General features: G+C 49.2%; 3 protein-coding genes across 3 annotated transcripts; all 3 read left to right on the forward strand.

The window, feature by feature from the left end:
- The first annotated feature begins 983 nt into the window (after window positions 1-983).
- Window positions 984-1,727, forward strand: LOC123076278 (peroxidase 42-like). The gene has a single exon (XM_044498616.1). It carries the CDS (start codon window positions 984-986, stop codon window positions 1,725-1,727), a length of 744 nt encoding a protein of 247 aa, XP_044354551.1.
- A 502-nt stretch (window positions 1,728-2,229) lies between these two features.
- Window positions 2,230-7,835, forward strand: LOC123078629 (probable receptor-like protein kinase At2g42960). Its single transcript, XM_044501208.1, has 9 exons — window positions 2,230-2,511; window positions 2,644-2,691; window positions 3,027-3,776; window positions 3,875-3,979; window positions 5,005-5,127; window positions 5,198-5,368; window positions 5,474-5,603; window positions 7,120-7,329; window positions 7,404-7,835. Exons 3-9 carry the CDS (start codon window positions 3,112-3,114, stop codon window positions 7,533-7,535), a joined length of 1,536 nt encoding a protein of 511 aa, XP_044357143.1. The 5' UTR covers window positions 2,230-2,511; window positions 2,644-2,691; window positions 3,027-3,111; the 3' UTR covers window positions 7,536-7,835.
- Window positions 7,836-14,360: 6,525 nt separating this feature from the next.
- Window positions 14,361-15,346, forward strand: LOC123074557 (uncharacterized). Its single transcript, XM_044497359.1, has one exon. The coding sequence runs from the start codon at window positions 14,704-14,706 to the stop codon at window positions 15,094-15,096; it is 393 nt and encodes a 130-aa protein (XP_044353294.1). The 5' UTR covers window positions 14,361-14,703; the 3' UTR covers window positions 15,097-15,346.
- The last annotated feature ends 442 nt before the right edge of the window (window positions 15,347-15,788 follow it).

Below are 15,788 nucleotides of genomic sequence, written 5' to 3' on the forward strand. Positions count from 1 at the left end.
TCTGGTCGGGTGGAGCCGGACGCAGCACGGCGGTGAGCAGGCAGGGAGCGGCGAGGAGAGGAGCAAGGCGGCGAGCGGGGAGATGCGGGGCGGGGGCTGGTGAGGAGAGGAGCAAGGCCGGCGAGGGGAGATGCGGGGCGGTGGAAGGAAGAGAGAAAGGAGAGGAGAGAGGAGAGAGGGGAGAGAGAGGGGCTGCAGGTGGGCCTGCGCATGCAAAAGGCGAGCGCCGGCGTTCCCAGCTGCCCCGCAGGGAGCTGGGTGTGGGGTGGGCGCGCCGGCCGTAACATTCGCTAAATCCGGCGAAAAACGAGGTCCTGGGTGCATGGCTGGGACGTTTTTTTACAACCGGCGCTAGAAAAGTGCTCCTGGGGGGCTGTCGGGGGGCCGGCTGGAGATGCTCTCAGTCCAGTTTACATGTTTCCTGGAAACGGCTCCGTCCCTCCCTCGTGGCTCTTCTACGCCAAAGAAGAGAATATAGGTATTGTAGAGCATAGCATCCACCAAGGGCGTGTTTGGTTGATTTCGCTGTCGGGTCTGGCTCAGAGGGAAAAAACGAGCCAGGCTGAGCAGGGCCTGGATAAGCAAAAACAGGGTCAAAAACGTAGATGACCAGTTGATTGGTTGCATGCATATGGAGGTCTTGTCATCGAGATGCAATTTTCACCTGGCGTTTGGTTGCATACATGCATATGATTAGGAGTTAACAACAAAGCTTAACACCCACCAAGTTTGGCATCTCATTTCGTCGAACACGTTGAACGCGCCGGAGGTTTCTCTTCCCATCATGTCCACCGCTAGCTCCCCGCGACCATGGGCACACTCGGCACCTGGACTCCTTCACGCACGGCACCGTGGCCGCGCCCAGCTCCGGCGGCAGCCGCTCCAGGTCCCGGCCGAGAGCTCGCACGACTTGAGCAAGCCACACGCCTAGCCTTAGCTAGCTAGCTTACTACACAGTCCACACCCACAGCACCGCACCAACTATGGCGATTGCGAGCAGCAGCGGCGGCGCAGGCGCACTGGTTCTGGCCTTCGTTACCGTCGTAGTTCTGCTCTCCCCGTCGTTGTCCGCCCCTCTGGACGGCGCCTGCTTCCACTCGGCAACGTGCCCGCAGCTGGAGAGCATCGTGCTGCCCTCCGTGCAGGCGGCACTCCAGCGCGAGGTGGCGCTCGCCGCCGACCTCCTCCGCATCTTCTTCCACGACTGCTTCCCTCAGGGCTGCGACTCCGTGTACCTCAAGGGCAGCGGCACCAAGCCCGCCATGGGGCCCAACACCACGCTCCAGCCGCGGGCGCAACAGCTGGTCGAGGAGATCCGCGCCAAGGTGCACGCGGCGTGCAGCGCCACCGTGTCGTGCGCCGACATCTCCGCCCTCGCGACCCGCGACGCCATCGTGCTCTCCGGCAGGCCCAACTACACCGTCCGGGCCGCCCGCTTCCTCGAGGTCGCGCCCGGGGCTCGCTCGCCGACGAGGCCGTTGGGAACGAAGGCTGCCTCCCGGAGTCCGCCATCCGGGCCTACGGACTTCGGCTGCGCGAGGGCCGTGGACTCCCTGCTCCCGATGAGCGGCACGCCGGCGTTCATGTCGCCGGAGGTCGCGCGCGGTGAGGAGCAGGGGTCGGCGTCCGACGTGTGGGCTCTCGGCTTCACCAGTTGTCGCCGTCGCCGCGGGCGCCGACGGACGGGATCAACGCGCACTGGAGTGGAGGGAGAGAGAGGGGATTGAGGATTAGGGAGAGAGAGGGGGGATTAATTCGAGACACACGTCTCCAGAGAGCCACCCACGTGCGCCTCGAAGCATCGCTCGGGCCTGGCTCTCGGGAAACTACCGATTCAGCCATTTCCAACGGGCCAGGCCCAGGGGTGCTTTAAGAATCGTGCTATACGGGCTGAATAGTGCATACGGGGAACGAAACAACCGAGGTCCGAAAAGATGCTGCACCGCGCGAGCCTGGTTGGCCTGGATGCAACCAAACTCGCCCCAAGAGTTCCTAGGCAAAGACTGGCGCAGAGGATCCTGACGAGCAGGGAGCGACAGCTGTGCGTGGCCCGGCATGCACCAAGAATTTGCAGGCCCGGCGGGGCGGGGGAAGCAAAAGATAGTGGCCAAGGCTGTCCCGAGACAGCCAGCCAGCCAGCCAGCCAGCCTGAATCCATGAACCCTGTTTCTCTTCTGCGCCATGCTAGTACTAATACATGCAGTTATTATATTCTGTCAGTTGACCTTATCCTGCAGACCGGCACGTTGCCCCGCCCCCCTTAGTCGACCTCCTCCCGCTCGCCATTTTCACCAATCTACCACGCCATTTCTTTAATTGCCTCCCTCACCCGTTTCTGCTCCGCGTCTTCCTGCCTGCCTCATCCAGCCAGCCGTTAATGCCACACCTGCAACATCCACCACCCTCCTTCCCCACTTTTCCTTTTACTCCCATCTCCTCTCTCCCTCTCTCGGGTTCCCCCGTCGCCATTGGTGCCACAGGCTGGATTCTTCTCAAGCTTTGCTACGCGCGGTTGGTTCTTGCTTGCATTTCCCGGTCTCAACTGTCTAGCTTGAACAAATGCTCGTTACGGGTCGTCTTAATTTCGCTTCCTTCTTGCTTCTTTCCCTCTCTGATTGTTTCTTTCTTTGCTTGTTTCTTCAGGTTCTTTGCTTGACGAATGAGTGGATGGAGGTTCTGCGGCACAAAGAGGTCAGCTTTAATTTTCTTTTCATTCAAATGGTCCTACTGCCACACTGAGATCAGACATCTTCCTTCCCCTTCTTGCCTCTCCATTCTAGCATTCGCTCCTCAGATCGATGCATCTTACAGACAAGAAAAAAAGCGCGTGCGTGTCTGTCGGAGCAATTATTGTACGGGGCAGAAATCGTCCGTCCAAGCAGATTTTTCTTCTCTCTCTCTCTCTCTCTCTCTCTTGCGAGGACAGAGATGCTATGCTTGTTTGTAACACGCGAGAGATGCGTTGATTGTCTCGATGCAACAACAACCTAACTGTATCTAACCGCGTTACTACTGTCCTTCGTCAGGGAGAAGAATTCGCCTACAGTCGCTGATGCCTAGCAGTGCTCTACTCTGATGCGGCACAGCTCCAAATTTTAGCACACTGCCGCCATGGTTTCCACTGGTCTGAGTTTAGAGATGACGAAGAAGGTTCTTGGCCTGGCATTGTGGGTCTGGATTGCAATCGGTGTGGTCGCTCTCCTAGTGGCCATTTTGCTGATGATATGTATCTGGGCGGCGTCCCGTCGCAAGACAAAGAGAACCATGGAGAACTTGAGCCAGACACAGATCCCCATCTACTCCAAGGAGATCCCGGTAGACAGGGTGGGCGGTGGGCGGAGCCTTGCGCAAACGATGCATGAACGTGAGCAGCCTAGCTTCCCAACGCAGGACAAGCATGCCGTGAATCGGGAGCCGGGGAAGACAGCGGGGCATATGGCACTGAGCAAGTCCTCTGATCATGATAACTTTAGCCAGGGAATCTCAGTGTGCAATGTGGACCGGGTTGGCAGTGTGCATTCTGGTGAAGATGGCAGCTCAGGGCATGGTAGGAAGCCGTATTCTCCTGCTGCGTTTGTGTCCGCATCGCCCCTCGTTGGCCTTCCTGAGTTCTCTCATCTTGGTTGGGGTCACTGGTTCACTCTGCGCGACCTTGAATTCGCCACCAATCGCTTCTCAAAGGAGAATGTGCTTGGAGAGGGTGGTTACGGAGTTGTGTATCGTGGCCGTCTGGTGAATGGAACCGAGGTTGCCATAAAGAAGATTTTTAACAACATGTAAGCTCACCTCAGCTTTCGGTGTTTTGCTAGTACTTTTCTTATCTTTATACTTATTCCAATAATTGTGTTGTTGTGCATCGTCCTGGGGTTTGCAGGGGGCAGGCGGAGAAGGAATTCAGGGTGGAGGTTGAGGCTATTGGACATGTACGACATAAGAATCTGGTCCGTCTGCTGGGATACTGTGTTGAGGGAGTGAATAGGTATGTGAAGTGCTAGGCATCACTCACCTGCTCAATTATTTCTTTCAGCCGCATAAGCAGTTCAGTACAACAGGCAAAATTAGGTCTGTTGTTAAGAAAAAGCTTGTTCTCAAGTTAGTGTAAGGACTGGACTAGTTCCTAATATGAGTCTTGGTAATACTAGCCATAGTGGAGAGTAACTTACACTAGTAACATACACATGACCCTGGGGCCTAGGCTAGGAGTAGTAACATAAAGTGTGGTGTCATGCAAAGCTTCATTTATTAGGTTATAGACCCATATTGTACTGAGATATGTGATGTTTACGGTAACTAGCTAAGTTACTCAAATCACCTCTCTCCTCATTAACTCATTGCCACATAGGCAAATTTGCTGAGTTGGATCCTATGTTACTGTTGAAGTTACTCCCACTATGGCCAGTCAGCGATGAGGGAACTGTGACTTCAATTCTTTTTGTTATGGTTTAGTGGTTTATTATATTAACTCATATTTCCAGAAGCTAGCAACCAAACATTGCTACGTCATTAATGTTTATTTGTAGATCTTGTGTTTCTGCAAAAGATATAGGAGTGGTTATCAATATGGCTACCCTGTCGACCTGCTGCTCCAGGTGTACAATTTAGCAAAATGCAATGCAATTTACAACATGGAAAAGTAGAGATGGTGGGATCAAGTGGGTTGAGTATGAATTTGATTTACCTAGAGAAATGCTCCACCTGATGCCATGTGTGGAAGAATGTGCATAGATAATTTGACGACTAGTGATTTCAGCAAAAACTAGTGAACTATTGTATAGCACTGGAGCATCATGAGTTATTTGTGTTGGCCTGGTATATGCTGCTGCTCAGGGGCCATATGTACCATACTTCTGTACTCTTCCCTATTTAGTGACAGTTGATTGCCTTTTGTGTAATCTGTGATCATTTGCTTCTGAGACAAAAAAATTGGCACCACTTGCGTCATTGTGGGGTTTTATCTTTAGAATGCACCGCAGCAACAATATAACGGTGATTTCTTTTTAACAGGATGTTGGTTTATGAGTTCGTGAACAATGGTAACTTAGAGCAGTGGCTTCATGGAGCTATGCGCCAGCATGGTGTTTTTACCTGGGATAATCGCATGAAGGTTGTTATAGGCACTGCAAAAGCGTAAGTTTCACCAGTTCCTGAGTCTGTAAGATACATATCCTTTCTGTTGTCTAAATTCATTTGATTGCAGACTTGCGTACCTTCATGAAGCTATAGAACCAAAAGTTGTACACCGGGATATAAAGTCAAGCAACATCTTGATCGATGATGAATTCAACGGCAAAGTCTCTGACTTTGGATTGGCCAAGATGTTAGGGTCAGATAAAAGCCACATTACCACCAGAGTGATGGGAACATTTGGGTATTGTCTTCACCCTTATTTATCCTATATTCATGGTCTTTTGCATCATTATTTTACAATGCTTAAAGGAGTTTAATACTTATCATGTTTTTTTTCTTGTTCTAGATACGTTGCACCTGAGTATGCTAATACTGGGATGTTGAATGAAAAGAGCGATGTTTATAGTTTTGGTGTTCTTTTGTTGGAAACTGTGACAGGAAGAGACCCTGTTGACTATAGCCGCTCTTCCAATGAGGTAAATGATTAGACTTCGTTCATTGCAATTTCATGCTTTTGTTCTATACCTTTCTGGATGTTACACCATATAATTTGGAGAAATTCCAGATCACCCTGAACTTTAGTGCCGGGCTCTTAAACTGCCAAACTCTAAAACTGGGTATTTTACATCCTAAACTTCAAATACTAGCATTCATCCTCCAGCCCACACACTGGCTGTATTCTTGGACATCCTAAAGTGGTTAGGCTGCCGCTGCATGAGATCACTGGAGCAGCACAGACCACCGAGTTTCTTCCTCTTCATGGATGCCGGGAAGTAAGGAGAGGGACAGCAGTATGCGTGGTGCCAACAAAGGCAGACACTGTGCTAGAGTGGCTCCGGAAGCAGCACAGGTCTGGTTGCACAACAGGAGGCCATGGACAGGTTGCCCCACCTTCCACTAGCGCCATGACGGCCTAGCGTGGAGAACAAGCTGGTGCGCTATCGGTAGATCCGTCTTCAAGATGGTGACTGAAACACCGCTTCACATCCGGGGTGAAAACTTTTGTTCTAATGTTTATTGGTCGGGCTCAGCAACGACGTACTTGCGTCATTTTCTTGTTGAAGGCGTTGTCTTCTTGTTGATGTGCTGACCTTCACTGGTTGGTCTCGGCATCCTGGATGAAAATCCTTGTCCTGCCCATCTCCGGACGGACGTGGCGACGACGGCGCAAGGGCGTTTATCTCTTCTTGAAGACGTTGCTGCGGAAGAAGTCTGACTTAGTCGTTGGTGTTAATTTCACATATTGTAATGGTGAAGCCGTAGTTGTCCATGTTTTGTACTCTTCTCTTTGATGTATTTGGTCTTCTTACCTTGCATCAACTTTAATGAAAATGGCGGTGTGCATCACAATGATGCAGAGCCCAGAGTTTTCAACCTCCTTTTAAAAAAAAAATGGACAGGTTGCACGCGGTAGCAGGTATGGCAGTCAATGCTCGTCACCAGAAGATATGTGTTTGGTGGTGGTGTGGTAGGTTACCAGGAGAATAGGCCATGGCCGACCTAGGAGACAGCCAGATGATTTGAGTACCACGGAGAGAGGAATGTAGATAGCCATTTGTGCTTAATAAACATGTACATCATTTTGTGTGAAGAAACCACTCCACCCATGTCAATCATGGTGGCAAAACTACCGCCAACTCGAGTAGAGGGTTACACGACATGTTAGTTAAGGTTTATGGGTAAAGTGCTGGGTTTTGATGTTTAGGGGTTTAGGTAGACTGAGCATGGAAGCTCAGGAGATAAATTGAATTATTGGACATGGTACCAAGATTATTTAGATCTACAGTGCTAATGTTTCAGTAAAAATGGCAGAAATCCTAAAAATGGCAATTAAACTATATGATAGTCTAGTACTGTGTCCATGGAAACTCTTGTATCAGTTTTTGCTTCTGACAATTATGCTTTCGTGATTCGCTTGCTCCAGTAAGTATTTTATATATGAAAAAATCAGTATATATTTTTGTTGAGATGATAATGAACTCTCTTATTTAGGTCAATCTTGTCGAGTGGCTCAAAATGATGATAGCCAACCGGAGAGCAGAAGAAGTGGTTGATCCAATCCTCGAGGTTAGGCCAACAATTAGGGCTCTTAAGCGAGCTCTGTTAATTGCCCTAAGGTGTGTTGATCCTGATTCTGAAAAGAGACCTAAGATGGGCCAGGTTGCTAGGATGCTTGAGTCTGAAGAAGTTCCATTCCGGGAGGTAATGATTAAAATCCTACTCTAATAATGTATGCTATAACCACAAATTTTGCCTAACATCTCTCTTCCTACAAGGACCGGAGAAACCGGAGGAGTCGCACAGGAAGCATGGACATTGAATCTATTACAGAGGGATCAACTTCGGCTGAATTTGCAATCAAGGTAGAAAGGACTGGCAGCTCAAGATCAGACAGGTCTCAGACCTGACGTTTACGAGTCTGTCTTGCATCATGGGCACTCATGCTCGTTGATCAGTCCGAGAAATGATGTTCATCACTAAGGTGATTACCTGTAGGAAATATTAGTTGGTTAATGAAGGCACGCCCAGATTTTAGTAGCTAAAGTTTAGGCCGAGCTGTTAGGTCGAGCAGAAGCAGTCTTGGAGGATGAATTCCCTGGTATTTTGTTCAATTGATTTGTGCTGTATATGTGTGTGTTGGTGCCTGGGATGATCATGCTTGTGAACCGGGATGTTCCTTCAGTTTGTGACAGTGGACCATTCTTTTATTTTCTTCTCTGTTTTTTGGCTGTTGCATTGTTACCGTGTGAGTTTTTTGCGTGCTTCTGTTGAAAAATGTCATCATTTGTTGGGGAAATTACATGAGGTGGCTTCGTCAACTGAAACAGTCAGAACTTACATGGTTCATTTGGGTGGACATTTTGATTTGACTGGCTTCTGCCTAGAGCAAAGAACTTTCTCCAGCCGGCCACCGCCACGAAAACGAATCACTCTTAACAAATTTGACAGGAAGAGAAAAACAGAACAAACCTTCTCTGTCCTCTACGAGCAAGAGAGGAAGCTCCTTCTCAACCCCGCCACCGCCACTGTCGGCAAAATTGGCAAATTTGACCTATGAACTAAATCAAATCACAGAATGAACTGTTCGTGAAACTATTTCACGCGGCTGACCTTTTTGTGTGACGCCCGACACGAAGGCGCCACATTACACTGTGCAACGCCTCACAGATAGGCGCTACATGCCTGACCAGCGTCGCATCCGTGTGATCCGAAAATTACTAAGTCAATGTGCAGCGCCTGAGAGCTAGGCGCCACACTGTATAACTTCTAGGCGTTGCACTAGTGGTTGCTTCATTTTGTAGTGCAACCACTAGTGCAGCGCCTGAGAGCTAGGCGCCACACTATACAGTGCAGCGCCTAGCTCTTAGGCTCTGCACAATGACTTAGCAATTTTTAGGCAGTCTGGGGTGCAACGCTGGCCAGGTGTGTAGCGCATATCTGTGAAGCGTTGCACAATGTAGTGTGGCGCCTTCGTGTCGGGCGTCACATAAAAAGGTCAGCCGCGTGAAATAGTTTCACGGACAGTTCATTCTGTGATTTGATTTCGTCCATAGGTCAAATTTGTCAAATTTGCCGCCACTGTCTGCAGCCAATCGCCTCAATAGTGCGGTGGGCGGCAACAGCGCCGCAGCCTTGGTCAGTGCGGTCAGGCTGGGGCAGCGCCCACCTCCTTTGGGTGGTTGTGCCGCCGCCGTCCACTCCGTCTCCGGCGCCGCCGCAGTTGCTAGAGAACCGCCTCCGGATAGGAAGAGGTTGCGGGAGAGGTCGAAAAGGAGAGACCAAACTTTTTCGGAAATTATGAGGAACGAACGTTCCCTACAATTCGTTTCTGACAAGACGCAAGTGAGCCGATCGAGCGCACGAATCTTTGTGCGGGTTGGAAGGAAGAAAGAAGAAGGGGTTACAGTTGGGCTGGATTTTGAAAGCAAATCAGGGCATGGGCGAACCGTAAAGGGGTTTGTGGCGGTGGTGTGCCCGTCGTTGTCGCCGTAGAGGGTGGTGCAGGGCAGAAGTGTGTGGATTCCCGAGAAGGTCAATGCTTTACTCATCTCTCAAATTTGTGTGATCAATGGCATAGTTTAAAAAACCAGGCCGGACGGGCCGTCAAACCGGAACCGGCGCCCGTATCGGTTTTTAAGCTAAAAAGACTAACCTGCAATTGGACCAAAAAAACCACATAAGCCGGTCATTTTTTGCATGAACCGGATGTATAAAACCTGTGGTCGAACCAGTGCCACACACAAAAATTGAAAATAATCTACGTCAAAGGGAATTCAAACCCAGGATGCTAGATATAGGTGCGTAAGTTGCACCTTTGGCCCGGTAACCATCTTGGCTAGCCAATTTTCTTGTCACATTTAAGTAAATGCTTATATTTTTACATCTATTTAGTACAACACCAGTACACGAATTGTATTATTTATGGTATGAACCAGCGGTCCAACTGCTAAAAACCTGAACCGGCGGTCTCGCCGGTTCGATCACTGGTTCAGTTTTTTAAACTATGATCAATAGCCAGACCATTGCCTCTCTGTCAAGGCGACATGGGATTGGACGGGTTTGAGTTTTGTTTGGGTGTGAAATCCCATCATCGACAAGTGCTTTCTCAAAGTGCATCTAATCCACTTGATGGATTTTGGTAAATAATGTCAACATATCTCAAGGAACTAATGCCCCCTACAAGTTTTATTTCAGGAATAGTTCCTTGTGAGTGCAACAAACGAATAGAAGGTGAAGCCTACAAATTGCATCAAGGAAAGTGTTGGCCAAGCTAAAGGATTCCTCCTTCTCATTTTTGTGATCCAAGATCACATTGAGTACATAGGCATGTCAATACTATCAAAAGTGGATGAGGATGTCATGATGAGTTTCTTTCTCCATGTGCTTAAAGATCAAACTCCAAGACCCTCAAATTCCTTCAAAGATTCCTCCACTATATATGCCTAGTTCCACTCACTTCGGAGCTTCCGAGCTCTTCCGGTCAGTATCGCCAAACCCTTCATCAGATATAGTTGTTGCAGAAACCCAGTCCATTCAGAGCTTTCAAATATTCCATTCGGAATCACCGAAGAATCTGGCAAACCTTTTGTTGCCATGTAGTTATTTCTGAAACAAACCGTTCATAATTTTTGAGGCGACAACAAAGAGTGTGCCACTTCCAAAGTGTACCCCTCGGAACCTACAAATGACCTTTGGTCAGACCTTCCGAGCCGTCTGAAAGTTTCTACTTTTGTTCATGTCGGAGCTTCCGAGCTGATCACTCCAGAACTTTCGAGCCGTGTAATAAAGTTGGGATGATCAAATTTTGGTCCCTCCTACTTATACCCCACTTAGCCCACTAGTTCACTTGAAACAAAATCTACTCCCATCATGCTGAGAGAGAACTCCGCCTCATTGTGCTGATTTCAAAGAGCTTTCTACTCTAACCAACCAAGCTAATCCTTTGAGATCTAATCCCCTCTTACTTTCCACTCCTTCTCTCCAACCCACAAGCCATATCTTGAGAGATATTTGAGTGTCGAGAAGATTATCTTTTGAAGTACAAGAGCAAGGGATTCATCACCAAGCAACCTCTATCTTGTTACTTTTGCAGGGTGTGCGTCTCCTAGATCGGCTAGGTGTTTGGAAGTCTTCAAGTTTGAGAAGAACAAAGTTTTTAAGGGCTTGTATATCGCCTACTTCGTGAAGACCTACCCTAGTGAGGCCGGTCCTTCGTGAGCATACGCCATGGTGGAATATGTTGGTTGCTCCTTCGTGGACCATTTGTGGGTGAGTGTCCTTCGTGGACCGTTCTTTTGTGAAATCTCGCAGCCGAGATCCTTATGATCTTAGACCCTTCATGAGTCAAACCCTCAATTAACTTGAATGTAAGATAATAACAATTGTCCGAACCACGAGGAAATCTTCACTGCGCCAACCCGTGTTTGTGTATCTCTAACTCTAATTGTTTACTGTCACTTGCATGTCTTTATTTTTTGTTGTCTATACTTTTATAGACTTGCATGTGTAGGGTGCTTGATATTGCTCGAAATTACTAAAATTGGCAAGGAAATTCAATTTGAGAAAAGAGTCCATATTAGGCTTAGTAGTCTAGTCACCCCACCCCCTCGCGTCTAGACATGCTTATCGATCCTAGACTTTCCTATTTTCATTTCAGACCGACTCGTTGCCTCCCATCAGTTACCTGGCCATTTTTTTGTGGGTCCCGTTGATGCAGGGGAGCAACGGCTAAAAAACGGAAGTCGGATGGCGACGCGCATATCCAAAATAAGAAAGGCAAACAAATTATCAGTGTCGAAGGACGAGGACATGAAGTACTATTGTCTAGTTGTTGTTTCTTTGCTCGGCAATTTCGGTTCATTTGGAGCAATCTATCATCTGCTTGCTAATTATGCTTGCCAAATCTCCTTATTAACCCCTGGCAGCTTTTAGCACTTTAATTGTTATATCCATGACAATTTTCACATCCAATTTTATTCACCATTCATAATTTTGTCATCTTTTCTTCCAAGGATGCGTTCAAAGATGGACAAACCAGTAGCATGGAAGGAGGGTGCAAGACGCCTGAAACAACGCTGACTAGTGGCTAGAACACCCTCCAAGTGTAAGGCAACAAACAAAAAAGTGGAAGACACCCTCCAAGTGGATTGTTGCATATCGTGATGACACATTTTGGGCCTGCCATCTTCAATTTCATGTACGCGTAGTGTAGCATGACGTGAAACCGTGTGAACGTTGTCCAACCAAGCATCGCGTGGCAACCACTCCAAAAAGGGACTATGTCAAAGCTTCGATATGATAGTTGTCGGGAGTCCCGAACACCACGTCGAGCGTGAGTCTCCTCGTGCACTGAGCCTCCATGCCCGGGATTATACCCTAGATTTTGGTCTTACTGGGATGAATGTGCGACGAGTCCAACTGCATTTCCTTTAATGGTTTCAAGTAGATGAGATTGAGACTGCTGCTGCCGTCCATCAGGACCCTACTTGGGTGGAAACAGTTGATAATATGGTCGAGGACGAGCGCGGCGATTTTGCCATGGTGGAGCCTGGTCGAATGATCCTGATGATCGAACATGATCATAATTTTCGACTAAGTGTTGTATTTCGGCTCCGCAGGCGCCACATCATATACTTCGCGGAGCGCATGCTTTCATTCCTTCTTGGTAGTGTGGGATGCATAAATCATGTTTACGTCCTTCACCTCGGGCGAGTATTGTTTCTGACCGCCATTGCCCCTTCGGGGCTGCTTCCCATCACTGTCGTCATCATAATGCAGGTTGGGCTTTTCGTGGTTGTTGTTTCCTAGCTATGAAGCTTGCTTAATGATCCAACAATTTCGGTGGGTGTGGCTGGCAGGGCGGTCAGCCATTCCAAGGTGGATGGTGCATGGCTGGTTTAAAATTTTATTCAGCCATGAGTCGCCGCCACCTTTCTTTCCCTGGAATGGCTTCTTCTTGGCCCCGCCGCCTTGGTGCTGGTTGCCTAATCCGGCGTTGACATCGCTATCCTCATCGTAACTGTCGTTGTTGTACCGATGTTTGCGTGGGTTACGCCCCGCATCTCGAATGTTCTGGAATAGTTGCTCCAACCATTCTTCTTGTGGGGCAGTTGTCTTTCCCGACATAGAACTTGGTCATCATGACCGTGAGTGCGGCCATGGTCTTTGGATTTTAGTGGTCGTAATCTCTGGGGAGCCATTCATTGCTGAGGTTGTTTCGGAACGCAGCAAGGGCCTCGACGTTGCTGTAGTCGATGATTTCTTTTTTTCTTCTTTTTGAGGAACCGTATCCAGAACTTGCATACAGACTCGCCTGGTCTCTGCTTTATGAGGGCCTGATCATCGACATCTGCGGGTTTAATATATGTACACTAGAAATTTTCCATGAACAAGTGTTAACCGAGCCCGGTCACAGAGTGTGCAACCAATGCCGGGTCGAACCCTTTAGCACTAGTGGCAGGTACTTTATGGCGTGTAAATCATCGATGTTCGCCATGTGGATCGCTAGGATATAATCTTTGATCCAAACTGAGGGATCCGTGTTCCCGTCGTACTTATCATAGTTCATGAGCTGGAGGCTCGTCGGGAAGGGGGAAACATGGTGGATACGTTGCCGATGGTTCTCCTCGATTGTAGATATGCAGTTGTTCGACATGCATAGTACCTTACCAAAGGCTAAGACATTACCATTGAAAGAATCTGGCCGGGGCAGCATCGCGGCCACGCCGTTGAACTCCAAACTTGGCGCCCCCTCTCGAAGATGATGTTGGAGAAGGAAACTATACCTGCCAGCCGCCAACCACGAACCCAACACATGATCCACCATCTTCCAGTTGCCGTCAACGCATACCACTATCTGCATCCACTCCTGCACTACCTCCCGAGTTCCGCTTCGACACTGGAGCAAATGGCATCGCAACGACGGAGCCTGAGGACATTAATCCACAATAGTGATGCCGCCACCACCATACATCCCCACTTAAATAGACTAGCAAGTAGCAACCAGATCATCACTCACCAACAAGCAGAACGCCGTGTCGCAGAAGCATCTGAAGCTTTATTATTGGGCGTCACCGTCACCCTTGCCAAAGCCATGGCGTCGAACGGCCAAAAACTTAGCAACTAAGCCCTAAAACCTAAAGCTACACGACCCGTATGCGCGTATTCCGATGACCCCCTTCAGCACTAAAGACTGAGAGGTCGTCGGTGGAGGATGGCGCCATAAGAAGGTTCCCCTTGAAACCCTAGTCGCCTTAGCCACCGGCACATGTTTAGGGTCTCGGGGGAAGGGGGGACGACGACGAAGACCATCGTGAGCTACCTGGCTGTGCAAGATACCATTATGTTGCGGTCTCTCCAAGCTAATTGGTGTACCGTAGCATAGCATCACCCCATTCCCACGAGCTTTGTTCTAGAAACAGAAAAGAACAATGATACGATCAGCCACTTGCATGTCAGCGTCATCCCTCCTGTCATCAGAGATTCTCACAGCAAGAAATAGATTAAAAAAAACAGAGATTCAGAGTCAAACAATGTTTTGTAGTGCATCGGAGATGATGAAGCGATCAACCGAATAAGTTTGACTTGAGCACCAAGGCGGCAATCTTCCACTAACAAAAAACAATAATGAGCTCAACTAACTAACGAGACACTTCTAGTCAATCCAAACATTGCTGATCTCCTTCACCAAGGCATTGCGCTGACAACGTCAGCAGCTTGAGCTTTCCCTTCAGACCGGAATCTTCCGAGGAAAGCCCACAGCCGTCAGCCTCAGCAGGCATTTGTTTATTGACCAGGCGTACGTTTGACTTTGAATCGTCTTCCTCTAGTCTCGTTCTCGGCTTCTCGCTCGTGTTGTTATTTGCTTTCGCGTCTTCCTATCCATTTCCGTCCAAGTGCACCCGAGCTGTGGCGGCATGGTCGTCTCGCCCACCGCGTTGGCGTCGCAGCAGCATATATAAAGCTCGGTCGAGAGGACGAGGAGGTCAGACGTCCAGAGCTGTAGCAAACAAGCAAGCAACAAGAAGCAACTTACTAAGAGATCGAGTGGAAATCCGTTCAACTTGGATTGATCTGATGGCGCGCGGTAAGGTGGCCGAGTGGATACGGAAGCGGGCGATGCCGAGGAAGTCGGCGGCCGGGCGCCCGAGCAGGGCCAGCGGGGCGTCAGAGCCGATACTAAGAGACGCGGAGGAGAGCTGGAGCGGCGCCAGCGGGGCGGCGGCGCCGATGCCTGCTAGAAAGGCCGCCGGGAGCGGGAAGGGTGCCAATGGCGGCGCGCCGGCGCACTCGAGCTCGAAGGTCCGGGCGGTCGGCTTCTTGTCGGCGCTGCGGTGGCGGCCGCGCGTGAACGTGCTGGCGGTGGTGTACGAGAAGGTGGTGTACCACGTGATGTGGCTGGTGGAGTCCGTGGTGGTGGTGGGGAGGCTCGTCTTCTTCCTCATGCGCTTCGGCTTCAAGCAGCTCTGAGCTCACCCGATGCTATTGCTATGGCGTGGAGGGTGGTGGTGGACAAGAAGCGTGCGTGATTCTTTGGTTGACTGTTTTTTGGTTCGTTCCGTTTCCTCTGTGCTGAATAGTCTGCCGTTCTTCGGAGGCTTCCGATCCGTAACAAGTTGTAAATGCCCTCACTCAGCCCTCTTGTGCATAAAGAAATTTCTGTGCTGGTTCCTGTTTAACGGAAATGTCATGACAATAAGATGTTGGGCATTTTTAATCAACCGCGATATATTGAGCTCTGACGTAAGGTGCCTTCATGCGATCGATGGTGGCGCTGCCATCGCTTCCGGTTCCGGGTGCATAAGAGCATCTACATCCGGACACGTCAAATATAGCCCCTCAAACGTCTGCGGACACATCCGCGCGTCCGCGGGTAGTGACTGAGCACGTCTTAAATTTCACTTGTTGCATCTGGACATCTCATACTAGATTTTTAAATCCATCAAGACATGCAAACAAAATAACCTACTTACTACGTCGATCACCTAGCTACTAATCGTCGGAGATGTCGACGATCTCCGTGTGTGATGCCCTCGATTCAATCGTACACTAATCATACACGCAAATGTGTACGATCAAGATCAATGACTCACGGGAAGATATCACAACGCAATTCTAGACATAAATTAAAATAATACAAGCTTTATATTACAAGCCAGGGG

Source organism: Triticum aestivum, chromosome 3D, assembly GCF_018294505.1.
Source record: "Triticum aestivum cultivar Chinese Spring chromosome 3D, IWGSC CS RefSeq v2.1, whole genome shotgun sequence".
NCBI lineage: Eukaryota > Viridiplantae > Streptophyta > Magnoliopsida > Poales > Poaceae > Triticum > Triticum aestivum.

Coding starts and splice junctions, on each gene's coding strand:
- LOC123076278 (XM_044498616.1), top strand. CDS start 984: ATGGCGATTGCGAGCAGCAGCGGCGGCGCAGGCGCACTGGTTCTGGCC.
- LOC123078629 (XM_044501208.1), top strand. CDS start 3,112: ATGGTTTCCACTGGTCTGAGTTTAGAGATGACGAAGAAGGTTCTTGGC. Junction 3,980..5,004: donor TGTGTTGAGGGAGTGAATAG/GTATGTGAAGTG, acceptor TCTTTTTAACAG/GATGTTGGTTTATGAGTTCG. Junction 7,330..7,403: donor AAGAAGTTCCATTCCGGGAG/GTAATGATTAAA, acceptor TCTTCCTACAAG/GACCGGAGAAACCGGAGGAG.
- LOC123074557 (XM_044497359.1), top strand. CDS start 14,704: ATGGCGCGCGGTAAGGTGGCCGAGTGGATACGGAAGCGGGCGATGCCG.